General features: G+C 35.4%; 1 protein-coding gene and 1 long non-coding RNA gene across 4 annotated transcripts in view; one reads left to right on the top strand and one right to left on the bottom strand.

Moving 5' to 3' along the window:
* LOC145674647 (uncharacterized) overlaps nt 1–11764 on the bottom strand; it is a 17194-nt gene extending 5430 nt beyond the window's left edge. Inside the window, exon 1 of one of the 3 annotated variants that reach the window (XM_081744866.1) lies at nt 11323–11764. In XM_081744866.1, coding sequence (XP_081600992.1) covers nt 11323–11324 — 2 coding nt within the window. In that variant the 5' untranslated portion in view covers nt 11325–11764. Of the gene's footprint in view, nt 1–4168; nt 4592–5774; nt 5904–11322 lie in introns of those variants that run through there. The other 2 variants (XM_081744867.1, XM_081744868.1) reach the window with 2 other exon arrangements.
* Nucleotides 6200–22787, top strand: LOC145674648 (uncharacterized). The gene is made up of 3 exons (XR_014129007.1): nt 6200–6327; nt 10626–10720; nt 19620–22787. It is a non-coding gene; the product is annotated as an uncharacterized LOC145674648 (long non-coding RNA).

Here is a 22787-nt window from a genome sequence, read left to right as displayed (position 1 = left end):
AAAAAAAATGAAAATTGACAAAAAGGTGCAAATTAATGAAAGCGAAGAATACGTGGAAACACAAAATACATTCAAAAATTGATACACAAGTAAACTATAAACCATTAGCTCCATAACCTTTTCGTCAGTCTTGATTCCTTGTACTCTCACGTTCCTACACTTTCGATTGGATCATAGAATATATTCCCCGTGTAAGAAATATAATAAAAGTGGACAATATTTTTTTCTTAAAACAGTTTCTATCTTTCTCTCATAAAACCTTGGATTCATAGCCATCATCGTGCTTTCCTAATTTGAACCTGGATTCGAGAATGAAATGCAGCTTAGACGATGTAGTTTTCTATGCTACTAAGAAATTTTATTCAAAAGGCGGGATGTACTTCATAATATCGTATTTGCGATAATATTCTTAATCTGGACTGTACATGGCTAATTTATTAATAGATAAATATTGCTTCGCTGGCATTTTATGAGTACATCTCATTAACCCACAATGAAATTTGACTTAACATCACTCTGAAATGAATTTAAATAATAATGATGATGTCAGCCTACAGGAGTTCTATATAGAAGAACGAAAAGTCGTTTATAAAATACCCCTTTCAAAAGTACAACGAGAACATTATCTGATAAAATGCTGCTGCCACATAACAAAAATTGAACTAACGTTACTTACAAATCGATTTGTAGTCACAATGACCACCTCTTTAAGGGAAACCCAAAAAGAAGAAACCGACGTCGGGCACATTTTTTAAAGATATTAAGATTATATTTTGTCAAAAAGGATATTTCGTATAGTTATTTTGTATTGATAAATCTATTCTTAATCTTCTATTCCAAAGCTTTTCTTAAAAAAAAAATATAAAATCAGGGAGGGACTTGTATCTGTGGCCATTTACACTTCTGTCTAAAATCTAAAAGCAGAGTAACAAAATTTATTTCACTCACCTAATAAGAAAGACGTGATCTCAAATTACATTCTCTGCTGTTAGAAGGAAAATAAATGCCAATAGCTGTTAAAGTTCGAAACATGTTTCAAATAGATGGTTGGAATTTTTTTTATGATTTGGACCTGGGATATTCTTACATTTCTCTATTCTCAAATAATATCTATATTCATTTCACTCGCCTAAAACAAATGAAACGATCTCAAATTATACCATCCGCAGAGTAGGAGCCGTTCTGATCACCAAGTTTGAAAAATGTTCAATGCTACGATCAAAATTTCTCTCATTGTTTGTCAGTACGGACATTCCTTCTTCATTAAAAAAAAAAAACTCACGAGTTACTTGCCTCTTCTACTAGGAATAGCAGGATGTCAAATATATACTACTACGATAGGCTCAAAGCAGCGCAAAAAAAAAAAAAAAAAAAAAAATCATTTGGAAAACGCTTGAAATAGAACGAACTGAAACTTTCTTTGTAGTTTCCAGCTAGGGATATTCTTACAATTTTCTCAATTGTAGAAACCACAAACTCCTAATCTTATACACTTAACTACTAAGAATGAAAAAAAAAAATTAAAAAAATAAATTATTTATTCCGTAAAGTTGGTTGTAGAATAGTTGCAAGTAAAAGGTACAAATCCGAAACAAATTACGAAAATATTTCCAATCCTTATTCTTGAAATATTATCAAACTTGTGGTTGGTAATAACAGTTTTTCCGCTTCTCAACACAAAGGATATAATTTGAAATTGTCTTATCCGTAATAACTGAGGGAAACACATTTGTTGCTATATGATACAATATAAAAGATACAAGTATGTCCGTACATAACAGAAACTAAAATTAAAATTATCCATTTCTTCTATTCTTTACCTACTCTAAATTTTGACCTTCATTTACGCGCTCGCAGGAACTGAGATGGAAGTGTTTCACTTCAGATCACGTTATCGCTATCCGATGAGTCAAATAATTGGTTATTTTCTACCATCTGGAAAAGGATGAGAATATCCTAGGTAAGAGCTATAAAAATGTGCCGAATCGTTTTATTTGCAACATGTTTTGAATTTTGATCTAAAATGGTGTGCGTTCAGCTTTTCACCATAGGGGTTATAATTTGAAATCACACCATTTAAAAGACAAGTGAAATGACTTAAAATTTTCGAGGATTTTACAGAACGAATGAGACTAGATATGAATCACAAACAATTTCTTTCTTTTTTATTTATTTGAGACGTGTTTCCAACTGTAGTGGCTATTGATGCCACTTTCGATTTCAAGTGGTGAATGTTTCAATGATTGTTATAAATATTTTTATACATCATTCGAAACATTATGCATTGTCTTCCATTACTCAATATGTTATGATTATTAATATATATTTTTCAGTTATATCTTTTGTGTGCTATGTTAAATAAATGATACACAATACGAATTTTTTGCGCAGCATTTAGGTAAAAATTCTTATTATAATACTGTACAAATTTGTATTTTACGAGGTGCCAAGAGAAATAGCACTATCTTTAGGAAAAAAATGCATACACAAAGAACTCTGAAATAAGAAATTGATGAGAATAAATAAAAAAAAGCAACATTCTTGCGACTGCAATGTCTATTCACGGTACATTTGCCATTCCTTATCATAATTGTAATAATAACTATTATTAACAAAAATAAACAAAATAAATACAAATGAGCAACACCTACTGCGCCAGAAGACTATGGATTCGATACTGATAGCGACCCTGATTGATCATTTTCTCATCTCTACCCTTCCTAATATTTTGGGGTCTTTCACATCTATAGTATCCTTCTCCATAATGTTAGTTAGAAGTGTATATTAATTTACTGTTATAAATTGGTATACGAATCGAGCTTCATTCTCCTAACGTGATGACAGAGAGAGAAAGAGTAAATTAATAACATCTTAGCACTTCCTCTTCCCCATTTAAGGTTAACCAAATAATGATATATAACCTACTGTTTATTCAAAACTATGACGTCTAGCATAAAACTACTTTGAAGTACCATAAGACGGGGTTACTGTAAACATTGGGCGTTACTTTGGACAAAGTTTGAAAAGAGTTTCACAGTTTTCTGTCGGGAAAACCATGAACAGTAAAGAGGAAGTTTCAACAGCCACCGTAAGGTAGAAAATGTAACTGTATTTTGGCTATAATGTTTGCGGTTAAATTCAGTTCCAATTACCGGGAAAGTTTGTTCGTGTAGACGTATTGAAAGCAGTCACTGTAAAGGCTAATAAAATTCGAAAGATATCATCTATAAGAATTTCCGTCAAAGTTAAATTAGTTTCGTAAAATACTACCATGTATAGTGGGACTTTGATGCAGTAGTTGAAATTGAAATGTGTATCGCTCTAAAGTCTAATGAAAACGTAAAACTCGGAGAAGGCATTTCAGCTCTACCCGCGGTTACTTTGCTCCGGTCCAAAATAACGCTTAGATAGGAAATTATTACCACTGGAGCCTCCTGTGTTTTAAATTTAGGTAAATTTCCTATTTAGGTAAATGCCGGAAGGAATTTCTTGTTAGAAAACATATTATGCACAGTGGCGTATCCAGAAAAGTAGTTTGACAGGGTCTTCACTGAAAACCTTTTTTTTTTTTTTAGGAATCACTAAACTTTTAGGAGTGGGCTTGAAGCTTTTACACGTAAAAATCACTAACAATAGATTTTTAAACAAATTTTTACTTTCGCTCAAACAGTGACTGCAACAGATTAATCTGATCCGGTTACCGGAGCAGTTTAGGAATCATTCCTAAATTGTTCCCGGAACCGGATCAGATGAATCGGTTACAATTACTGTCCGAGTCAACGTAATGTACAATGTTAAGATTTATGCTATAAGAACAAGGGCCAAAATGTTACTAAACACTATTCCTAATCAATCCAGGGGAAGCACTATCAATATTGATATCTAAATGGGGGCTACCGCTCCCCAACACCCACTCAATTTCCATAAAACATGCCCAAAAAATAATATTTAGTGAAACCACTACTCTAAAGCTAAGGTAAGAAGGAAAAATAAAAAAAAAAAACCTCATCACTAATTATAATCAGTTCAGCATGACGAGGAAAAATAAATTACATCTCACCAACATAATGGAACGACCAACAGCAAAACAAATACTTTGCCAAATACTCAAATTGAAAAAAATAAATCAAGAATAAAGTAATATCAATCAAAAAACGAAAGCACTCACCGTTTAGCAATACCAGAACAATCATGAATAAAGAACTCATAATTGCTGCTTGACGAAAAAATAAGATAGCAAGAACACTCGCGCAATACTCAAGTTCACATTACTAAAATGTTCCTTTAAGCACAGACGTCAATTTCTTAAAGCGAGAACACTTGTTATTATTACAAACAAGAATAACCAATAAACGCCCACTTTTACCATACGTCGGAAATATCTTCAGCCTTCGACCACAACCACGATAGGTTTTCTCTAACTCAATTAAACTACACACGAAACGATATGAGTTAATATCCGAATCTAATACAAACATATTTAAAAACGAGAAGTTCAAATACTTTGTATTAAATTCATCAAACGGTTTCTCAATCGCATTTTCTAACTCGATCGTCGGCATGAAACCAAAATTCAAGTACGCGCTCACCTCATTTTACACATACAAGCAGACAGAACATGTGATGTCACAGTAACAAACTACCATATGACTGTACAGAGACAACTAGTGAGAAAAATATCAACTACCAACAATCTTTCAAAAAAGACGTCAAACAAAAGGCACGAACAGTTCCAATAAATGACTCAGGCAGAAACAGTTTCAGCAAGTGACTGAACCGATTAAATTCACTCTTTGAGCCTAATTAAGGACTAGCCTTTTTTTAAAACAAAAAAAATCATGCAATTGTGGATTGGCTTCAGCCTGAAAGTTACAAACCCCGTAAATCTTAAACTGATTACGGTTCGAATGATATTCTTGGACAACAGGAATAACCAAATCAAATCAGTTCACGAGGATCACTTTTTCTGTTTGAGAGTTGGCACTTTCGTGGGACATATGCTAAACTATTAGAATGTGGTTCCTGAGTCGGTGCCAGAAATACATAATTTTCTTTGTAAATATCGATAATTCAAACTAAGTACTGATACCCCTACCATTATTCTAATATCAATATTAATAAAATGCATGTAGTTTTATGTAGAAAGTAAAACGTTTAAATACTGAAGGGAAAACATTGCACAGAAACGTATATTCAACATACTTTTGTGTATGTTGTGCAAAGTAGCCGTACCTATGAAACGTTTCACATTTCAATTTCAACAATTACATCGAAGTCCCATTATGCACACTAGTATTCTACGAAAATAACTAAACATTGACGTAAATTCTTTTAAAATTTGTCGGTCTTTATAGTGACTGCTTTCCGTACCAGTACAACAACAAACCCTCCCGGTAATTAGAACTGATAGTAAACCCCAACATTATAGCCAAAATACAGTTACATGTTTTATCTTACAGGCTAGTTGATTCTTCCTGTTTACAGTTCATAGTTTTACCGACAGAGGACTGTGAAACTCTTTACATATTTTGTGGGAAGTAATGCCCGATGTGCAAAGTAAACCCGTGTTATGGTAGCTAGTAACCACTAAGCGAAATGAAGTGTCAAAATTGAATGTGGCAATTCATGACACGGAACTATAAAAACGTTTGGGAAGGAAGGAATCCATATAATTAAGAAATTACGTCCCTAATGTATTGTGTTACTTTGGAACACAAATATACAAGCAAAGAAAGCATTTAAGGATGTTACCTATAAAGTACTTAGGAACGTACCCCGATAGCACAGAAGTTTTCCGTAAACTTGCCTATTGTTCGTCATACCAAATAATGTGAAAGTTTTCATTTTGTATATGCGGAAAATGCAATGCAAACTTCGAATGTTTGTGGCAAATTAAATATCATTTGCAATTTTTATGAAAGAGTAAATTTAATGCAACAAATTTCATACAAATGTAGTTTCAAAACTTGGCAAAAGCAAACATTTGGCATTTTTCTGCAAATTTGCTTCCACCTATCTAGTGCGCTTGACAGTTTCAATTCAAACTTTGAATGTCTTAGCAAATTAAATATTATTTTCAAGTTTTATGTTATAGCAAATTTCATTCAGCAAATTATATACAGATGTAGTTTCAACAATTTGCGACTACAAACTTTTGGCAAGTTGTCTTCAAGCTACCTACCCACAATTCACTGCGCTTGGACGTTTCACGAAAGAGACGTCATATGTTTGTTTTGTTTATGTGTTGCGGCGTGTGAGTGCTGTTGGACGAGTTCCTGGACATCAAAACATTGAGAGAGAGAGAGAGAGAGAGTGCTGTACAAATTGGTAAGTGCACAGTAATAGTTAAATATTCTTTTATTTTGTATAAAATAAAAATGTTACAGGAGTAAATGTGAATTATACGAAGTTCGTGTAGCGCTTGCTAGTGAATCGAGTCGGACCTTTCAATCTGATAGCGCGAAAGGTTTATTGGATGCAAATATTTTACTCGTTATTTTACTTACCTTTAGAACATTTACAAGTAGAACTGATTGATTTCTGTGTGAAGAACTTAACATGATGTGAAAACAATGATTTAATGCACAAAGTGACGTGCAGGTTTACTTTTGGCGCACCACACGAAATAATTGTTGAAAAATTGATACTTTCATTGGTTTCTTTTATATTGTCTCCTAAAAGATTTCGCTAGGTAATATTTGAAAATATCTCACTATGAATAGATAAAAGGATATAGTATACGTAAGATCGTCTGAGTTCCAGAAGAAGCTAGACGCTCATACTTTTAGGGATTATTCATTGAGTATCTACGAACTTAGAAAGGGGGTAACAAACCCACTTTCATTTACTTATCCGGTAATAGTTAAGAACAGCTACTTCTCATCTCCCGTGCACGAGGATACATCTTACTGTTGCACTACCTAAACACCCTAAGTACAAGGGCAAGAACTCAGTCTATTACCTACTTTTTAACATCCTAGATAGTCAATGAATAATTCCTCGAAGTATGGCGTTTCTCGTCCTTCCCTAAATGGGAAGTACGGCTCCTTAACTATAACCACTTATCCACTGATACGAAAATAAAAAAGAACGTACCTATTTGCCCTTGTACTTTATATGCTATAGCGCATTACATTATATGCAACAAGGATTTTGGTCTGCATCATGATATAAATTTAAAAATATTTAGCATTTTTCGAATCGAAATCAACAATATTTATTCTAGAAAGTAAAAATAGAATGTTAAGCACATATAATGAAGACAACGCAGTGATTTAATTTGGTAACGTATAAATATATAATATGAAGTATCCTCGCGCACGGAAGAGAGGGGGTTCTCATGTATACTATTACCGATAAAATTCAAGGAGGCCACCAGAAGTAATTGTTGAAAAGTTACGATTCTTTTTCGATTTCCATATAAATACGCCTTCGTGGTGTATGACATAAGAACTACAGTCCAAAAACACAACCAGCCTGTCCTAAATGACCACAAAAAGCACGAGTGCGATCTAACCGAGCCAGGGCGGTGCAATGCTGGTGTGCCTGCGCGGGGTACGTCCGTGGGAAGTGGGCGCGTCAATGATCATGGGTATACGCGTAAGCGAGGGTAGCAAACCTAAATGGGTTTTGGCAAAGATACGAATTTGAATAGAACTTGTCATACTAGTAACGCTCCACATATAAACATAATATACAGCTTCTGTACACTGTGCAGAAGAACACCGCTGCGCCTGTGGAAAATAACATGTAATAGAGTCATCTTTCATATGCACTCAGTTATTTTATCGAGTGACGCGGTGGCTCAGTGGTAGAGTGTTCACATCCGGTGCTTGGGGTCCGTTGTTCGATCCAGCTCGCGCCGTGTGGACTGTGGTGCTGGTGGGTTTTCTCGGGGTTCTCCCGTTTCCTCTCACATCCTTCGTTCCACCATTTCACTCATCTCTCATCACCCTCTCCTTTAGCCTAACCGACATAAACGTGGGACGTAAAACTTCATTTCTGTTTTTTCAGTTATTTTAGCACAGAATTGTGCTTTGGTCCAGGTCTTAGAAAAATGTAAATCTGGTCCTGACTATTACACACGACACAGGGAGAAATATCAGATTAAACTGACGAACGTAATTTTGGCAAATACAACCATGTTAATAAATATTGCTAAACGCGCGAAGAATATTGAAGGTAGATTGTACCACTGATTTAAATAATTTGCATATTGTTTTCCTGTAAAGCATTTTTACAGCGCATCTTAAGTTTTTTAGGCATCTTTAGTTTATACAATTAATTGCATGGTACGAAGAGAGCAAAGCGGCTGCTGGATAGTGAACTTTCGCCAATTATATTCTAGAAAAAAAACTTAAATTAAACAAAATGAAATCTTTTGCTTTTAGTCTCACGGTTATGCCAGCTATGCTCAAGGTGACGGTGATGATGAGAAATGAATAAAATGACGGAATGAAGAAAGTGGGAGGAAACGTGAGAATCCCGAGAAAACTCACACACAAGGTTTTTGTCCACCATAAAGCTCACTTGGCGCTAGCTGGGATCGAACTAGGGACCCCATGCACCAGAGTGAATGCTCTACCACTTAGCTACCGCGGCCTATTACACTTTTGTTCATAAGCAGACTATTGAATTCATTGTGTTGGAAAGTTGAAGGGGGGGATCTGAGGTGTCCCGTATTCTCATGGAGAAAATATGACAGGTTTATTTACGCTGTAAGATGTTAATTTCATGTAAGAAATTTTAAAACATTTATTTATTTCATAATCTTTGTTTTAAATTAATAGACCCCTTTTGGTATTCATATTTGGCGAACGTCAGTCAGGCTTCTGGATGACTTGATCTACATTTGTTCATTTCTCTGCCGAGGTCCTTCATGGCTAAGCCGTTAGTGTACGCATCTTCGGCGTGGGTGATCTGCGTTTGCTTCCCGGAGGGAGCTCATGTGGTTCGGATTCCACTTTAATCAGTAGGTCCCGTCTCACATAGCCTCGCTGCTGAAAGGGACGTTAAACACAAAATCAACTCAATTCCTTTGTCTGCCTCTACCACACACACTACAGGGTACAATTTTCGGACTTTTAAGTTAAAATTTTCAGAGTACACGTACGCGACACTGTAAATTTCCCGTATAGATTTTGGCGGTATACCAACGTAAAATGTCAAAATGGCGGCCATTTTTTCAAAACAGCGAGTATTTACGCTACGAAGCGCAATTTTCAGTCTTTTACGTTGAAATTTTGACGGTGGAAGCACAAGATATGCTAACTTTGCTGTATAGATTTTTTCAGCGATTGAATGTAAAATTTCAAAAAGGCAGTGAGTAGAAAATTGCTGCAAGTTGTGACAATGACAATCTTGAAATATAAATAACATTTTAACACTTTTATCCCAAAGACATTGAAATATTTCGAAAAAAACGATTAAACCCGAAAAAACCCATATGGGCCCAGGTGTGTTGGGCTTTTTCAAAAAAGCCCGGGTTTTTTCAAACCCTGGTTTAAAAACATTGAATTATACAAAATAATCCACGGTTAGTACTAGTTACATATATTTTAATATAAGGTGTATGAAAATGCGGTATCCATAAAAGTGCTAGTAGTTTGAATTAAATTTATAGTGTGGAAACTTGTTTCAATACTTGAAATACATAGTCGTTATAAATATTAAGTATTGGAATTTTAAAATGCGCGGATTTGTGTCGTGTCACATAGACTTTTACTTTTTTTTTTAAAAAAGGTAATATAGAATTAGTCTTTAGTTAAGTAAATAATAATTTTTTACGACTTCGCACAATAAACCTTAAACGTCATTTGTGTTTGTATTGTAAAAATAAATTGCGGAATTCTCATAAAGGAAACGGACCAGAATATTAAATTGCACCATACGTTCCAAATGTTTAGAATTTTCTTTGAGAACTTGAATTTGGAGGTTTTCGTAATGCACACCATGGGCCATAATATAAACATTTTCTTCAGTTTTTAATGGTAAATGTAATGTTTTTAGGTTTGATACCCTGAGAGAATCCTACCACACAATCAGAAAAGGGGGATAAAAGGAGCTTATAATATTAAATGCTTTTCGTTTCAGATTAAATACTTTTAGTTTCTGCCCATTCAAGTGTAATGAAGCAAACTGCTCAATCGATGCCTTTTAAAACTGAAAATAGGTCTATTTCTCGTGGTTTGTTTCTAGTGTTTTGTTTTAATGAATGCATTTTATAACATTTAACCCATTGCACTTTGTTGTACGTTTACTTTGGAACGCAAGATATTTTATAGAGGATACTGTTGTTGAAATGTTGCAGTGTGCGAAGCACTACATATGACGAGTCTAGGAGAAAAAAAAAATTTTTTTCAATTTTTTTACAATTCGAAATCTGAAATTGACCGAAGTTGAGTCATCTTTTGATATGAAGGTTTTTTGGTGTTGAATATCAAAGCAATCCTAGTAACGCTCAATTTGGTCTTCTTATCCGGCTAGACTCTTTGCATTTGACGACTGCTGTGGTATTTGAAAAGTGTCGGACAAGGCAACCACCATGTTCAAATAATGTGTGTAAAAATTAGAATAAACCATTTGATGTTTAACATTTTGATCAAAAATATTCTTTTTCAATGCAGATGCTGTTATGAAATCACATCCCAACACAACCCAAGATTCAATAAAGAAATATACAAGGATTTGTGAATCAAGCCAAAACGAGGTTAACTCGAAGGTGAGTAAGCAATTTTACGTTCAAGTATCACTCGGTTATTTCATTACAGGTATGATTTATTAGTTCATTGTTTGATGTTGTGTTCACTCGAGATGCACACAATCTCGAAAGTCGAAAACCCCGGCACGCCGTATGCTTTCTTCATTTGTCACTTTGTTAAACGAAGGTTAGAGACAAAAGACGACAACCAATCAGAGTCGATTTTACAAATTGACCGAAATTTACTTAAACGAGGTTTACTGAACTTCGATTTTCAATGGTGCAACAAAAGTCCGGGAACCACGTTTAAACTTGAAAGTTTAATTTTGAACGCGCTTAAGTGAACGCTCGTTTAAACTTCGTTGGTGCACACGGCTGCGAGACTTAACCATGAACGTTGTTGGTGCAACATACATTTACACCGAGCTTGGTTATGACCCTCGTTCAACAGTTGAACTTCGTTGGTGCACACGGCCGTTACAGCCGTGTGCACCAACGAAGTTTAAACGCGTTCAACATTAACCCCTTCAGTGCGTAATTTTCAGATGCGAACCGCTGTAAAAAGTGTAGTTTTTTTCGAGAACTTTGGATGTTGATTCTAAATCTGTTTCAGAATTACTTACATCAGAATCACTAATTAATAACTCTTCCTCGATGTCAGCATGGTTGAAATATCGTTTTGAAGCCATTACTGTGTTGTCTGCTCTCAAACAAAACAAAGAATGAAAACTGTATTTGACGAAGCACAAACTCTATTTTAATTTCTTTCTTCCTCTTCTTCTTTTAATTAAGCAACAATTGAAACCAGCTGAGCGCAAACTCGCTAAATATTGTCGGGATAACATTACTCATACTATGGGCAAGTATATTCGCCATACGCAATACAAAGTAGCCAAAGCAAAATGAAAGCATATATATACGCCATCCGCACAGCAGGTGTGTTTTGAAGACACGAGTTAACTCGCCACCCACACTGAAGGAGTTGAACTTTCAAGTTTAAATGTGGTTCTCGGATCTTCGTTGCACCATTGGAAATCGAAGTTCAGTAAACCTCGTTTAAGTAAACTTCGGTCAATTTGTAAAATCGACTCTGATTGGTTGTCATCTTTTGTATCTGACCTTCGTTTAACAAAGTAACAAATAAAGAAAGCATACCGCGTGCCGGAGTTCTCGACTCTCTAGATCGTGTGCATCTCGACTGAACATAATCAAAGAATGGACTAATAAATTATACCTTTAATAAAATAAGCGAGTAATACTTGGTGTTGCAATATTGGTAGTAGATTTTAGATTAGATTGTAGCGTGTAGTTTTATACGAATCCATAGTATAAGTAGTAGTAGGAAAGGGTTAGAGGTCCGCAGGGGTTTGTTGGGTTCTGTTCTCCGTGCAGTTTTACTATACGTTTACACGTCCATTTTATGTCGAAAACTGAACCCAACTAACCCCTGCGGGGCTTCTGACTTTTTCCTACTACTACTTATACTATGGATACGTATAGTAAAACTGCACGTTGTTCTCGACATAAAACGGACAAATTAAAGACGTCTGCAATTTTTTCCATATATTTTACAATCTGTGGATCCGCAGCCCCTATAGTAACACTGCACTATAAAGATTACACTAAACTTATAACAAAGAACAAATATAATGTGAATCTATATGGACCAGTGGTGATTTCATGAATTGACCGGGGGGAACTTCTCCGCGAGAACCATGAAATTCCCTCATGACCATATCCTATAGGTCAATGTTCCGTTAAGGGGGTCCAGTGTCTTTGACACCACTTGTTTCTATTGATTTTCGTTTGATTACATAATATAACGTTATATTAGGTTTGGTTAGATTAGCTTAGGTCTGGTTAGCTTAAGGGGGTCCAGTGCAGTTTTGGACCCCCTTAACGGAACATTGACCATCCTATCATCCTCAATGTGGATTCCTAGTACACTTCATCCCCAGTATATTAAAATTCGCCACCACTAGAAAATAAAAAATGAAAAAAAAAAAAAAAACTGGAATCCGCTGTTGGAGAAAATTGATTCAACAGTTATTCATATTTCATCGTGAAAATGTTATTCTAATGCCTTTAACATTCTTTTCCCTGTTGGTGTTTGCCTACAATTCCTAGTTAGCGTAGGTAAAGTTGAGGAGCTCTACCATTTATTCTTTCCATTTATGAGCTAACGACTTCTGCATTTTTAGTTTCTCACCTGTCCACCAGCTACGCACACATTTATAATATGTTTGCAAACTTATATATTATAAATACAACAAGTGCAAAAACCACGCACGAATCTGTGCTAAATGGCCAAAACAACCGAAGTTTGTATCTACTCCGATTCGAAGCAGGGCACAATTTGAGGGATCGCTCGTGATTGTCTCCGCGAAAGCAGGCACATTAGCGATGGTGGTGTGTGCATAAGAAAATACCACTGTTTAAAATATCACCCTCCTGTTTTGCGGTGCAATTTCTCAAAAAACATTCGTTACACATGTAAGTAATCTGTGATTATAGAAACAGCGTTAAAATGTATTGTTCATAATTATGCAATTATAATGCAAAACTAGTTTGTAGTGATCACGTACTACAAATTGGTAGGTATTTTTTGTACTAATTTGCTCATCACTCCAGCATATGGTTCTACCAAATTTCAACGCTTTTTTTTCTTTCTTTTTTTTTCTTCTTTTTACATTTCCAGGTTAGATTAAAGCTTTCTTTTACCAGAGCATGCACTAAATGAAGAGCGCCATTACTTTAGGATGGCTCAGTAACGAATAAATAAAGTGTGGACGTATAGCATAAAAACTACTGTGTATAAAGCACAAACCAAGTTATGCTAGGTGGCCACTAAAAAGCACGAATGCTATCTAACCTAGTTACAGTAGGAGCGCAGTAGGGAGCCCCAAGCGTTTGCGTCCATAGGGAGCAGGCGCGTAAGCACGGGGTATGTACATAAACGAAGACAGTGGAAGAGCACACTTACTATTACTATAATTTCTTTATCACTAATAATTAACTTCAATATGCTGTGATAAATGGTAATTACTTATATTCACATTTTCATTCCTTCATGAAAGATATTTCACTCGTTTTTTACCTATAAATTTTCTATTTGTAGAACTGCCTGCTGAAGTGAACCATTAATTTGCTTACACCATGGCAAATTTGCCTGTTCACTACGGACGCACCTCGAATATAGCCGAGCAGCTTCACCTTGGCGTAAACCGTAATAGGTTCAAATATAGCTTGTAATGAGTAGCTTGCGAAGTTTGGTACGTGGTTTTGAGACGTGTGGCTTTCACTAAGTTTCTATGTGTCTTATACAATTGTACGCAATTGGTTGATAACACTCTAGGAATAACTGGGTAATGAGTTTTACGAGGAATAACTGGATGAGAAATAAACCACATATACTTTTTTTTTAATCAGCTCATTGAATTTTCGACAATGAATTTTCTAAACAATTTTCCAGTAAAGGTTAGCCTTAGGAGGGCATAAAAGTTATGTCTATAAATACAGTATTTTTTTTTCTTTTTTTGTCAAAACTCCATGCAAATAGCATAAAAATCCTTATCCAATTATTTATCGTAAAACTTATTATCTAGTTATTCCTCAAGTGGTATTAACTTGTGCGTACAATTGTATAAGACATATACAAACTTAGCTTCATATAATGAAAGCCACACGTCTCAAAATTACGCACCAAACTTTGGAGGCTGCTCGTAACAAGCTATTTTTTAACCTATTACGGTTCGAAGGTGAAGCTGGAGGGCTATAGTCGAGGTGCGTATACCTGTAAGCAAATTAAGGGTGAACTCGAGCAGACGGTTCTACCAAATAGAAATTTCATAGGTAAAATACGACGTGAAATATTTTTCTATCACAGCTTATTGAAATTAATTATTAGTAATAAAGAAATTATTGTATGTTTAAGTGTGCTCTTTCACTGTCCTCGTTTATACGTATACCTGGTTGTTGACGCGCCTGCTCCCTATGTATGCAACCGATCGCTATCGTTCGGGCCTCCCTACTGCACTCCTACTCTAACTCTGTTAGATAGCATTCGTGCTTTTTGGTGGCCACGTAGCACAAGTTGGTTCGTGTTTTATACACAGTAGTTTTTATGCTGTACGTCCACACTTGATTTATATGATACTGAGCCATCCTGAAATCAATCCGCAAGTAGTAATGGAGCTCTTCATTTAGTGCATGCTCTGCTAAACGAAAGCTCTAACCTAACCTGAAAATGTAAGAACGTGTCAAAATTTGGTAGAACCGTCTGCTCGAGTAATGAGCAAATCAGAACCAAAAATACGTACCAATCTGTAGTAGGTGATAACTACAATCTAGTTATGCACTATAATTGTATAATTATGTACCATACATTTTAATGCTGTTTCTATAATTACATGTTACTTACACGTGTAACGAATGTATTTTGAGAAATTGCGCCGAAAAACAGGAGGCTGACATTTTCCACAGTTTTCTTTTCCTTATTCACACACCACCATCGCTAATGTGCCTGCTTTCTCGGACAAAATCACGAGCGATCCCTCAAATTGTGCCCTGCTTGGAATCGGAATAAATATAAACTCCGTGGTTTTTGCACTTATTGTATCTATAACATATAAGTTTGCAAGCATATTATAAATGTGTATGCAGCTGGTGGACAGGTGAGAAACTAAGAATGCAGAAGACGTTAGATCATAAGTGGAAAGAATAAATGGTAGTGCTCCTCAACTTTACCTATGCTAACTGGGAATTGTAGGCAAATGCCAACAAGGAAAAGGATGTAAAAGACATTAGAATAACATTTTGATGATGAAATATGCTGTTGAATCAATTTTCTCCATCAGTGGATTTTTTTTTTACTGGTGGCGAATTTTAGTATACTGGGGGAAGAATTGTGTTAGTAATGAAAATATTGGGATTCCGCATTGAGCAAATTCCGATGGAATTTCATGGTTCTCGGGGAGAAATTGCCCTGGCCAATTCCTGAAATCATCACTGCTCCACATAGATCCACATTAAATTTGTTCTTTCTTATAAGTTTAGTGTAATCTTAATAGCGCAATTTTACTATACGGAACCACATATTGTGAAATATATGGAAAAAATGCAGAAGTCTTTAATTTGCCCATTTTACGTCGCGAACAGCGTGCAGTTTTACTCTACGTATCCATAGTATCAGTAGTAGTAGTAGTAGTAGGAACGGGTTAGAATCCCCGCAGGGGTTAAGTTGGGTTCTGTTCTGGACATAAAATGTTCAAACTAAAGACTTGCCCATATATATATATATATTTTTTAATATATTTTACAATCTGTGTATCCGTATAGTAAAAGTGCACCGAGAACAAAACCCAACAGACCCCTGCGGGACTTCTAACCCTTTCCTACTACTACTAGTACTACTACTTAACTATGGATGAGTATAGTAAAACTACACGCTACAATCTAATCTAAAATCTACTACTACTAATATTGCAACACCAGGTATCACTCATTTATTTTATTACAGGTAGAATTTATTAGTCTATTCTTTGGTGTTATATTCAGTCGAGATGCACGCAATCTCGAAAGTCGAAAACCCCGGCACGCGGTATGATTTCTTCATTTGTTACTTCGTTAAAAGAAGGTTAGAGACGAAAGACGACAAGTAATCTGAGTCAATTTTACAAATTGACCGAAGTTTACTTAAACGAGGTTTACTGAACTTCCATTTTCAACGGTGCAACGAAAGTCTGGCAGCCACGTTTAAAGTTGAGAGTTTAATGTTGAATGCGTTTAAGTGAACGCTCGTTTAAACTGCGTTGGTGCACACGGGTGTAAAGAGCACTTTTGATGGTAATAAATAACTTTTCTTCCATGATTACTCATCAGTTGAAGCATGTGCTTCGGTTATTCAACGATTTTTTTCTTAAAGTAGCACTAAGAAACAGTTAAAAATTCAGTAGTCATTATGAAATGAAAGTAGTTGTCACTTCAAAAGCAGTGCAATCTTCATATCGTCCCTAGTATTCTTTTCAAATAATGAAAAAATAAAAATACTCGTGCAAGTTTGAACCAATGCAAGAAAATCCATATTTTCAGGGAAAGCACTTTATAACCACATGGAGGGTGTAATGGCGCTGATTTTTATATGTTTGTAGTGTGTTTGCTTACGAGGAAAGTACACGAATCATGAGAGTTGGATTTTTATGAAATTTTGTGTTAAAATTAAGTTCTAGTTGCTAAGCAGGACAGTAGTGGTCATTCGTTTCACAAATGTTCCATTGAGCTGCTACTTGCATGCCATTTTGAAATCAGGTAGGCAATAAAATGTGAAGAATACCTGTTTGGATCCGTCAAGAAGGAAATATGGGCAGATCCAACACAACTATTGGAAATCGGGGTAGACAACTTATGTTTGAGGGCACTTCCAGTGCAATGTCACCATCTTAAACGCCGCCATATTGAATTGCAAACATAGTATAAATGAGAATGGGGTCATGTGGGGTATCAAAGACCACTGGAATTGTAAGCAAAGTCTACATATCTGCTGCCACTTGTGAGTTAATAGCTGTCTCACACAGGAATGTATGGAAGCCATTCGACCCTCGAAAACATCTTTTGGTGTGTTGTAATTAATGAAAGATAAGTTGCTTATTAAAATATCCCCGTGAGGAATCTTTGATGGATGGCCACATGTGATGGAATACTGAGCTAGGTTCGTTCTTTGTAGCCTGCCTCAATTCAAAATGAAGGATGTTTCTATTTATAGATAAAAATGTTTCATTTTAGTAACATTTTTTTCGAACCTGTTACTTTGACATGTTGAACATTTTGTTGATGTTTATTCTAAACAAAATCCAAGTAATATAAAACAGGTTATTGTAATAGGCTCAGGGAAAACAATAAAACTTAATAACTTTTATTCATGATCACAAACCATCCTTAAATCTGGATTCAGGCAAATGCTACTACGTACATTAAGTCTAGTCAATGCTGCAAGAATGACGTTACATAGACACCACGCCGCCATATGCACTCTGTTCTTTGTTTCTTGTTCCCTGCTAGTTGCTTTAGTTCTTTCTTCGTGAGTTTTATTCGATTTTGTTTCTTAGTGGTATGAATTCGTTTTTGTTTTAATAATATTTTGCCTTGTATCTTTGCTAGCTCGCCACAATAGAAAGAATTTGCTTATTTTTCCATATCATGTGGTAGCTATTTTCTCATGAGAGGATATTTGAGTGGGTTACCAATCTGTTATTGATTTGAATCATTTTCTCATGCGCCTTTGCATCTAACGACGGTGTATTCTGTTAAACCATGTGTGGAAATAAAATTATGGTAAAACAATTATGTTTACAAAGAATATTCAGTTTGCGTGGTGTACATTTTCTATAACGGAAGAAGACGTCGGGTGCATATAGGGCCAAGCCACATTTTCCAACTTCCCAGATAATACGTTTTAAAAATTTAGAGCAGTTATGACCAACGTCTTGGGATTACGGAGTCGAAGATTACAAATTCCGAAACGTCGAAGGTCACAGGAGCCATTCAATTTTCAGGAACTTCTTTATATATTTCATCATTTTTCAAGACCGCTTTGGTATTTGTGGTAATAAAGCAAAGTGTCTGCAACCATCAACTTTGTCAACCATTTTAGGAGATTCGAGGATATATACATTATCCCAAAACACCCTAAAAACATAGGTGCTATAGTTGAAAAAAAGAGAAATAAAGTAATGCTCTCCAAGACTATACAACAAATGAAAAATGTTTAAAGCGAATAGTGTCCCTCACGAAACGTTAAGAAAAATTGTTGTTTTCGAAAATGTTCAAAAAAAAGCATGATGTTTTTAAAAACTGAAAGCTATGTTGTTCCTTATGGAAAGCTAAGAAAATTGCTTCCTCGATTATTCACCAAATCAGGAATCACTTTTAAAAATCGGGTACCGAAGTTCATAGTCCTCCTTACAATTCGAGTCTTGTGAGGCAGCAATTCAACTCTTTGCTTGTGTTTGTTCTAAAATTCCTGCAATAATTAGCATTAAAGTAAATGATTTTAATGTACAACATACATGTCATCATGAACCAAAAGTACAAGGGAAGTCTTAGTATCTTTCGGAAATTTGACATACAACGTTTGTATATTTAAAATCACAAATTGGGGTAACAAAGAATCTCGAGGGTCCCATGTGCTACCTTCAGTTGTATGAGGATTCCAAAGTCTTATGGCCATTGAATCACAATTCAGTGATATAAAATCGCAGCCCGAACTGTTGGACTTAAACTAAATTTGATGCGAAGGTATGTCTTGAAGAGCAAGTTATGTCTTGGAGAAAAAGAGAATTTTGGCCAGGTCGCCATCTTGAATGAAATAGGGCCGCCAGTCAATATACGATTAGAAAGTGCCTAGCGCGAACAACTATGGCTAGAGAAGCGGAATTCGCTATCATGGTATATCATGAACAGTAGTTTGCGGAAAATTACGAAGTATTAAACAATTCGCAATCTTGAGTTTATGACCACCGAAAGTGGATCATTAGGTATAGGTTACATTAAAAACACGATCCAAAATAGCGGGAAAACGTATATGAAAAAGCTGCACAGGCTAAAGCGCTGGAGCTAGAGAAACGAAATTTGTTCTGATGATTGTATCATGAAGAGTAGTTTATGAAACAATTGCGAAATTTTCAAAACGATGCTGTTTTTAATGGAAAATGAGCACCAAGTATCGGAAGCAAACTGAAATCATCGGAAGCAATACAACGTAGGCCTAGGTGATTTATTCTGTAGACATGTAGACATAAAACTGCCATCCGTGGTCCTCAGATATTTCCTTGTCAATACGTGAGAAATTGACTCTCGTCTTAATATCATGTTGATAATCGAATGTTATAGCGCAAATGCATAATTCTTTGAATTTTCATTTCAGAGAAGGCAGAAGCAGAAGTACTCCAGTTTCCTTGGATGAGAGTAGAAACACCACTCGAGTTTCAATGGATGAGAGTGGAAGTGCTACTCGAGTTTCATTTGAGGAAAGCGGAAGCACTATTCGAGTTACTCTGGATGAGAGAGCATCCTCATCTGGAGGTGGCACTCACAGTAGCACAGTCACAGTTTCCAACGGAAGAACAGTGATGGCGAAAAGTGGTGATAGGTCTGTTTTGAGTTTGTAGTTTTTGTTGGGTGCTATGTTGAAGGAAAGTTGCACATAATGAAGTGAGAGTTGTTTAGCCTGCATGCGTATGAAACAAGACCTATAACTAAACTTAAGGCTTTGTTCATATATGGTTGAAACCGCATGGTGATAAGTCTGTTTTGTGCATTTAGTTTTTCTTTTTTTTTTGTGCTAATTTTGAAGGAGAGTTACACAAAGTGAGAGTCGTTTAGCTTGTATGCGTAACGGAAGAACAGTGATTACAAAATATTTGTAACTATTTGTAAGAAGTAATCCGAACAACTTAAGACTTGTTTATATATGGTTGAAACCGCACACGGTTGATAGATCTGCTTTGTACATTTAGTTTTTGTTAGGTGATAATCAAGGAAAGTTGCGTATAATGAAAAGAGAGTCGTTTAGCTTGTATGCATATGAAACAAGAGTTAATGTTTAACATCGGGGTAGTTATCAACAAAGATGCATTGTACATAGTTTCCAGTAATATAATTGTTTTGTTCATCCACGAGATAATTTGCAGCATCTGTGCTGTAGGTAGTGTGCTATATTATGAACTGAAAGATCAACATCATTCAAATACCACATTCACTATGCTTTATATATATATATATATATATATACAAACTCGTATTACTTCCGTGAAATTCATATAATTATATTAAATTTTGACAAAATGGTCGTATGGTATTTTGTGAGCTGGTCAATGATATCGGCAGAGAACTGGGTTTATAAATCTATCAGTTGGTATGACTCAAGCGGCTTGTAACTGCTAAGAAAAGTTACCCCCAAAAATATTCACCTGTTTTTCGAAATAAAGTAATTAGCATGAAAAGGGTGTAAAGTGTGAAGTATTTTTATAATTGAGTATGTAGGGAAACTGCATGGTACGAATGGATTTTTAGGTATATTGTACTCACCTCACGGACCTCGTTTTTGACAGCATCGACCAAAGCATGAAGACCGGCAAATAATAGTTAAAAACCACAATGTAGTGTTTTATAGTTTGTGACCTCAGTTCCAGATAAAAACTGAGAAATGGAGAATTTTAACGTGTAGCAAAATATTCCTCACCAGAAAACTCCAACTTCCTACCTCAAATCGCCTCCGAATTTGCACCAAGCATGGCGAGCATATATAAAACACAACCGGATGTTTTTGTTTCTCAATATAAGATAGTATTTAGCTGAAGTAACTGATTGCAAATAAGAATTTTGAAAATGAATCCTGTATCGTGCAGATGCTATGCAACCAGTTTGTGTGAGTGATGACTGGGTCGCTTCTCGATCAAGTATGCGTCTATACGCCAGATATTGGCACACGTTTGTTTCTGGATGCATGTTCCGATAGTTCGGGGGAAAAGCTTCCGGGTGTGTTCTATCTCTGCTTGATGCGAAATCAGGTTGATTTGAGATATGAAGAAGGCAGAGTTCAAAATTTTGATATTTTCTTCCATTTTCGCACGATTTTCAAACTTAAAAGAAATGGTGGGAAGCGTTGTGAATAGGCTTCAGATACTGGCATCTGGTACTAAGTATTTTTATATATACACAACAACTTACTTTTCTCAACTTTTTTTTTCTATAAAACAGTTTTTGTTAATCTCCTTATGAATTCTGTAATATGATTACTGAGTATTGTTATAGTTTGTAGTACATTGTCATTCTAAAGTCAAAATCAAGCAATAAATATATAATGCCCTTTATTTACCGTATAGTATTTTTTTAATGTTTCATCCTAATCTTCTTAGTTATTTTTATCTGCTTGTTCTCACACATTCTAATGCGGTTGTGCCATTACCATGATTTTTACTGTTTTTTTTCGACATGATAATTTAGAAAAGGCTTAATCCTTTGTTCTTGGAGCCATCTGGATGCCGCCATGTTTGTTTATGCATTTGGAAGTGTGGTTTCCCTTGTGCATTATCTTCGAGTATAATGTGTTGTTATTGGATAATTTGTCGTCAATTGCTACTTTGCTGAGTGATTGTGCAGCCGACTTTGTAAAATTTTGGATTAAAATGTACAGGCCAAATTCGTTAAAAGGTCAAATTTATTAGATTTGTTTCAATGACTCGCTTTTAAGTCGAAATCTCCCTACGAGGAACCAGAAAACCTGCCATGTCCATTACAAGAGTATGTGATGGAATAAACGTTGATGTAACCTTCAGAAATATTCAGGTTTAGGCGTTTTCTATTTTTTTAAGTATTTATGTATGCACATATATAAATTAAATGACGTTAAAATAGTCGTTAATAAGTTACTTCTTATTTTATGAACAAGAAAAGTGCAGCTGGAAGGTAGCAAACTATCTTCTATATTTGCTCTCTTCAAAAGGATGTGGGCTGATAAGGGTCATTTTTCGCCCATCGAACACCGGAAAAATGTAAAGTGTCTATAGAGGCTAGATACATTCTGTTCTCTCATAAGTCGAAAGACACACTACCAAAATAAATTGATCCTCATATCAAAACTTACACAGCGTCATATTATTATGAGTTTGGTTTATTTAGGTTCATCGAATCCTTCTTACTACAAGCCTATGTCAACGACAGCAAACATTGTCAAAATGACGCAAAACTACTTCTTTTTGGGCACTAATTTCTATGACTTATTTTCTTTCTCACATATCTATTATATTCACATACAAAACATATCTTCCAATATACAGACATTGCAAACTTGTCTGAATCGGACTCGTCATTTTTCCGGTATTCGATGGGCGAAAAATTACCCTTATCAGACCATGTCGTTTGATATTTTTATATAGTTGTACTAGTTTCAAGACAATTGCTGCAAATTTTGATTAAGATATGTAGAAAAATTCTGAAACTAGTGAGGTACAAGTCAGAATATAAACTGCTTGGGATCTAAAAACTATTAAAGCATACGAAACACAATGTCTCATTCCGATTACATTTAGAC

The sequence above is a fragment of the Thermobia domestica genome, chromosome 17, assembly GCF_964235325.1.
Source record: "Thermobia domestica chromosome 17, izTheDome1.hap1.1, whole genome shotgun sequence".
Lineage (NCBI taxonomy): Eukaryota > Metazoa > Arthropoda > Insecta > Zygentoma > Lepismatidae > Thermobia > Thermobia domestica.
This window is presented reverse-complemented; position numbering and strand designations above follow the sequence as displayed.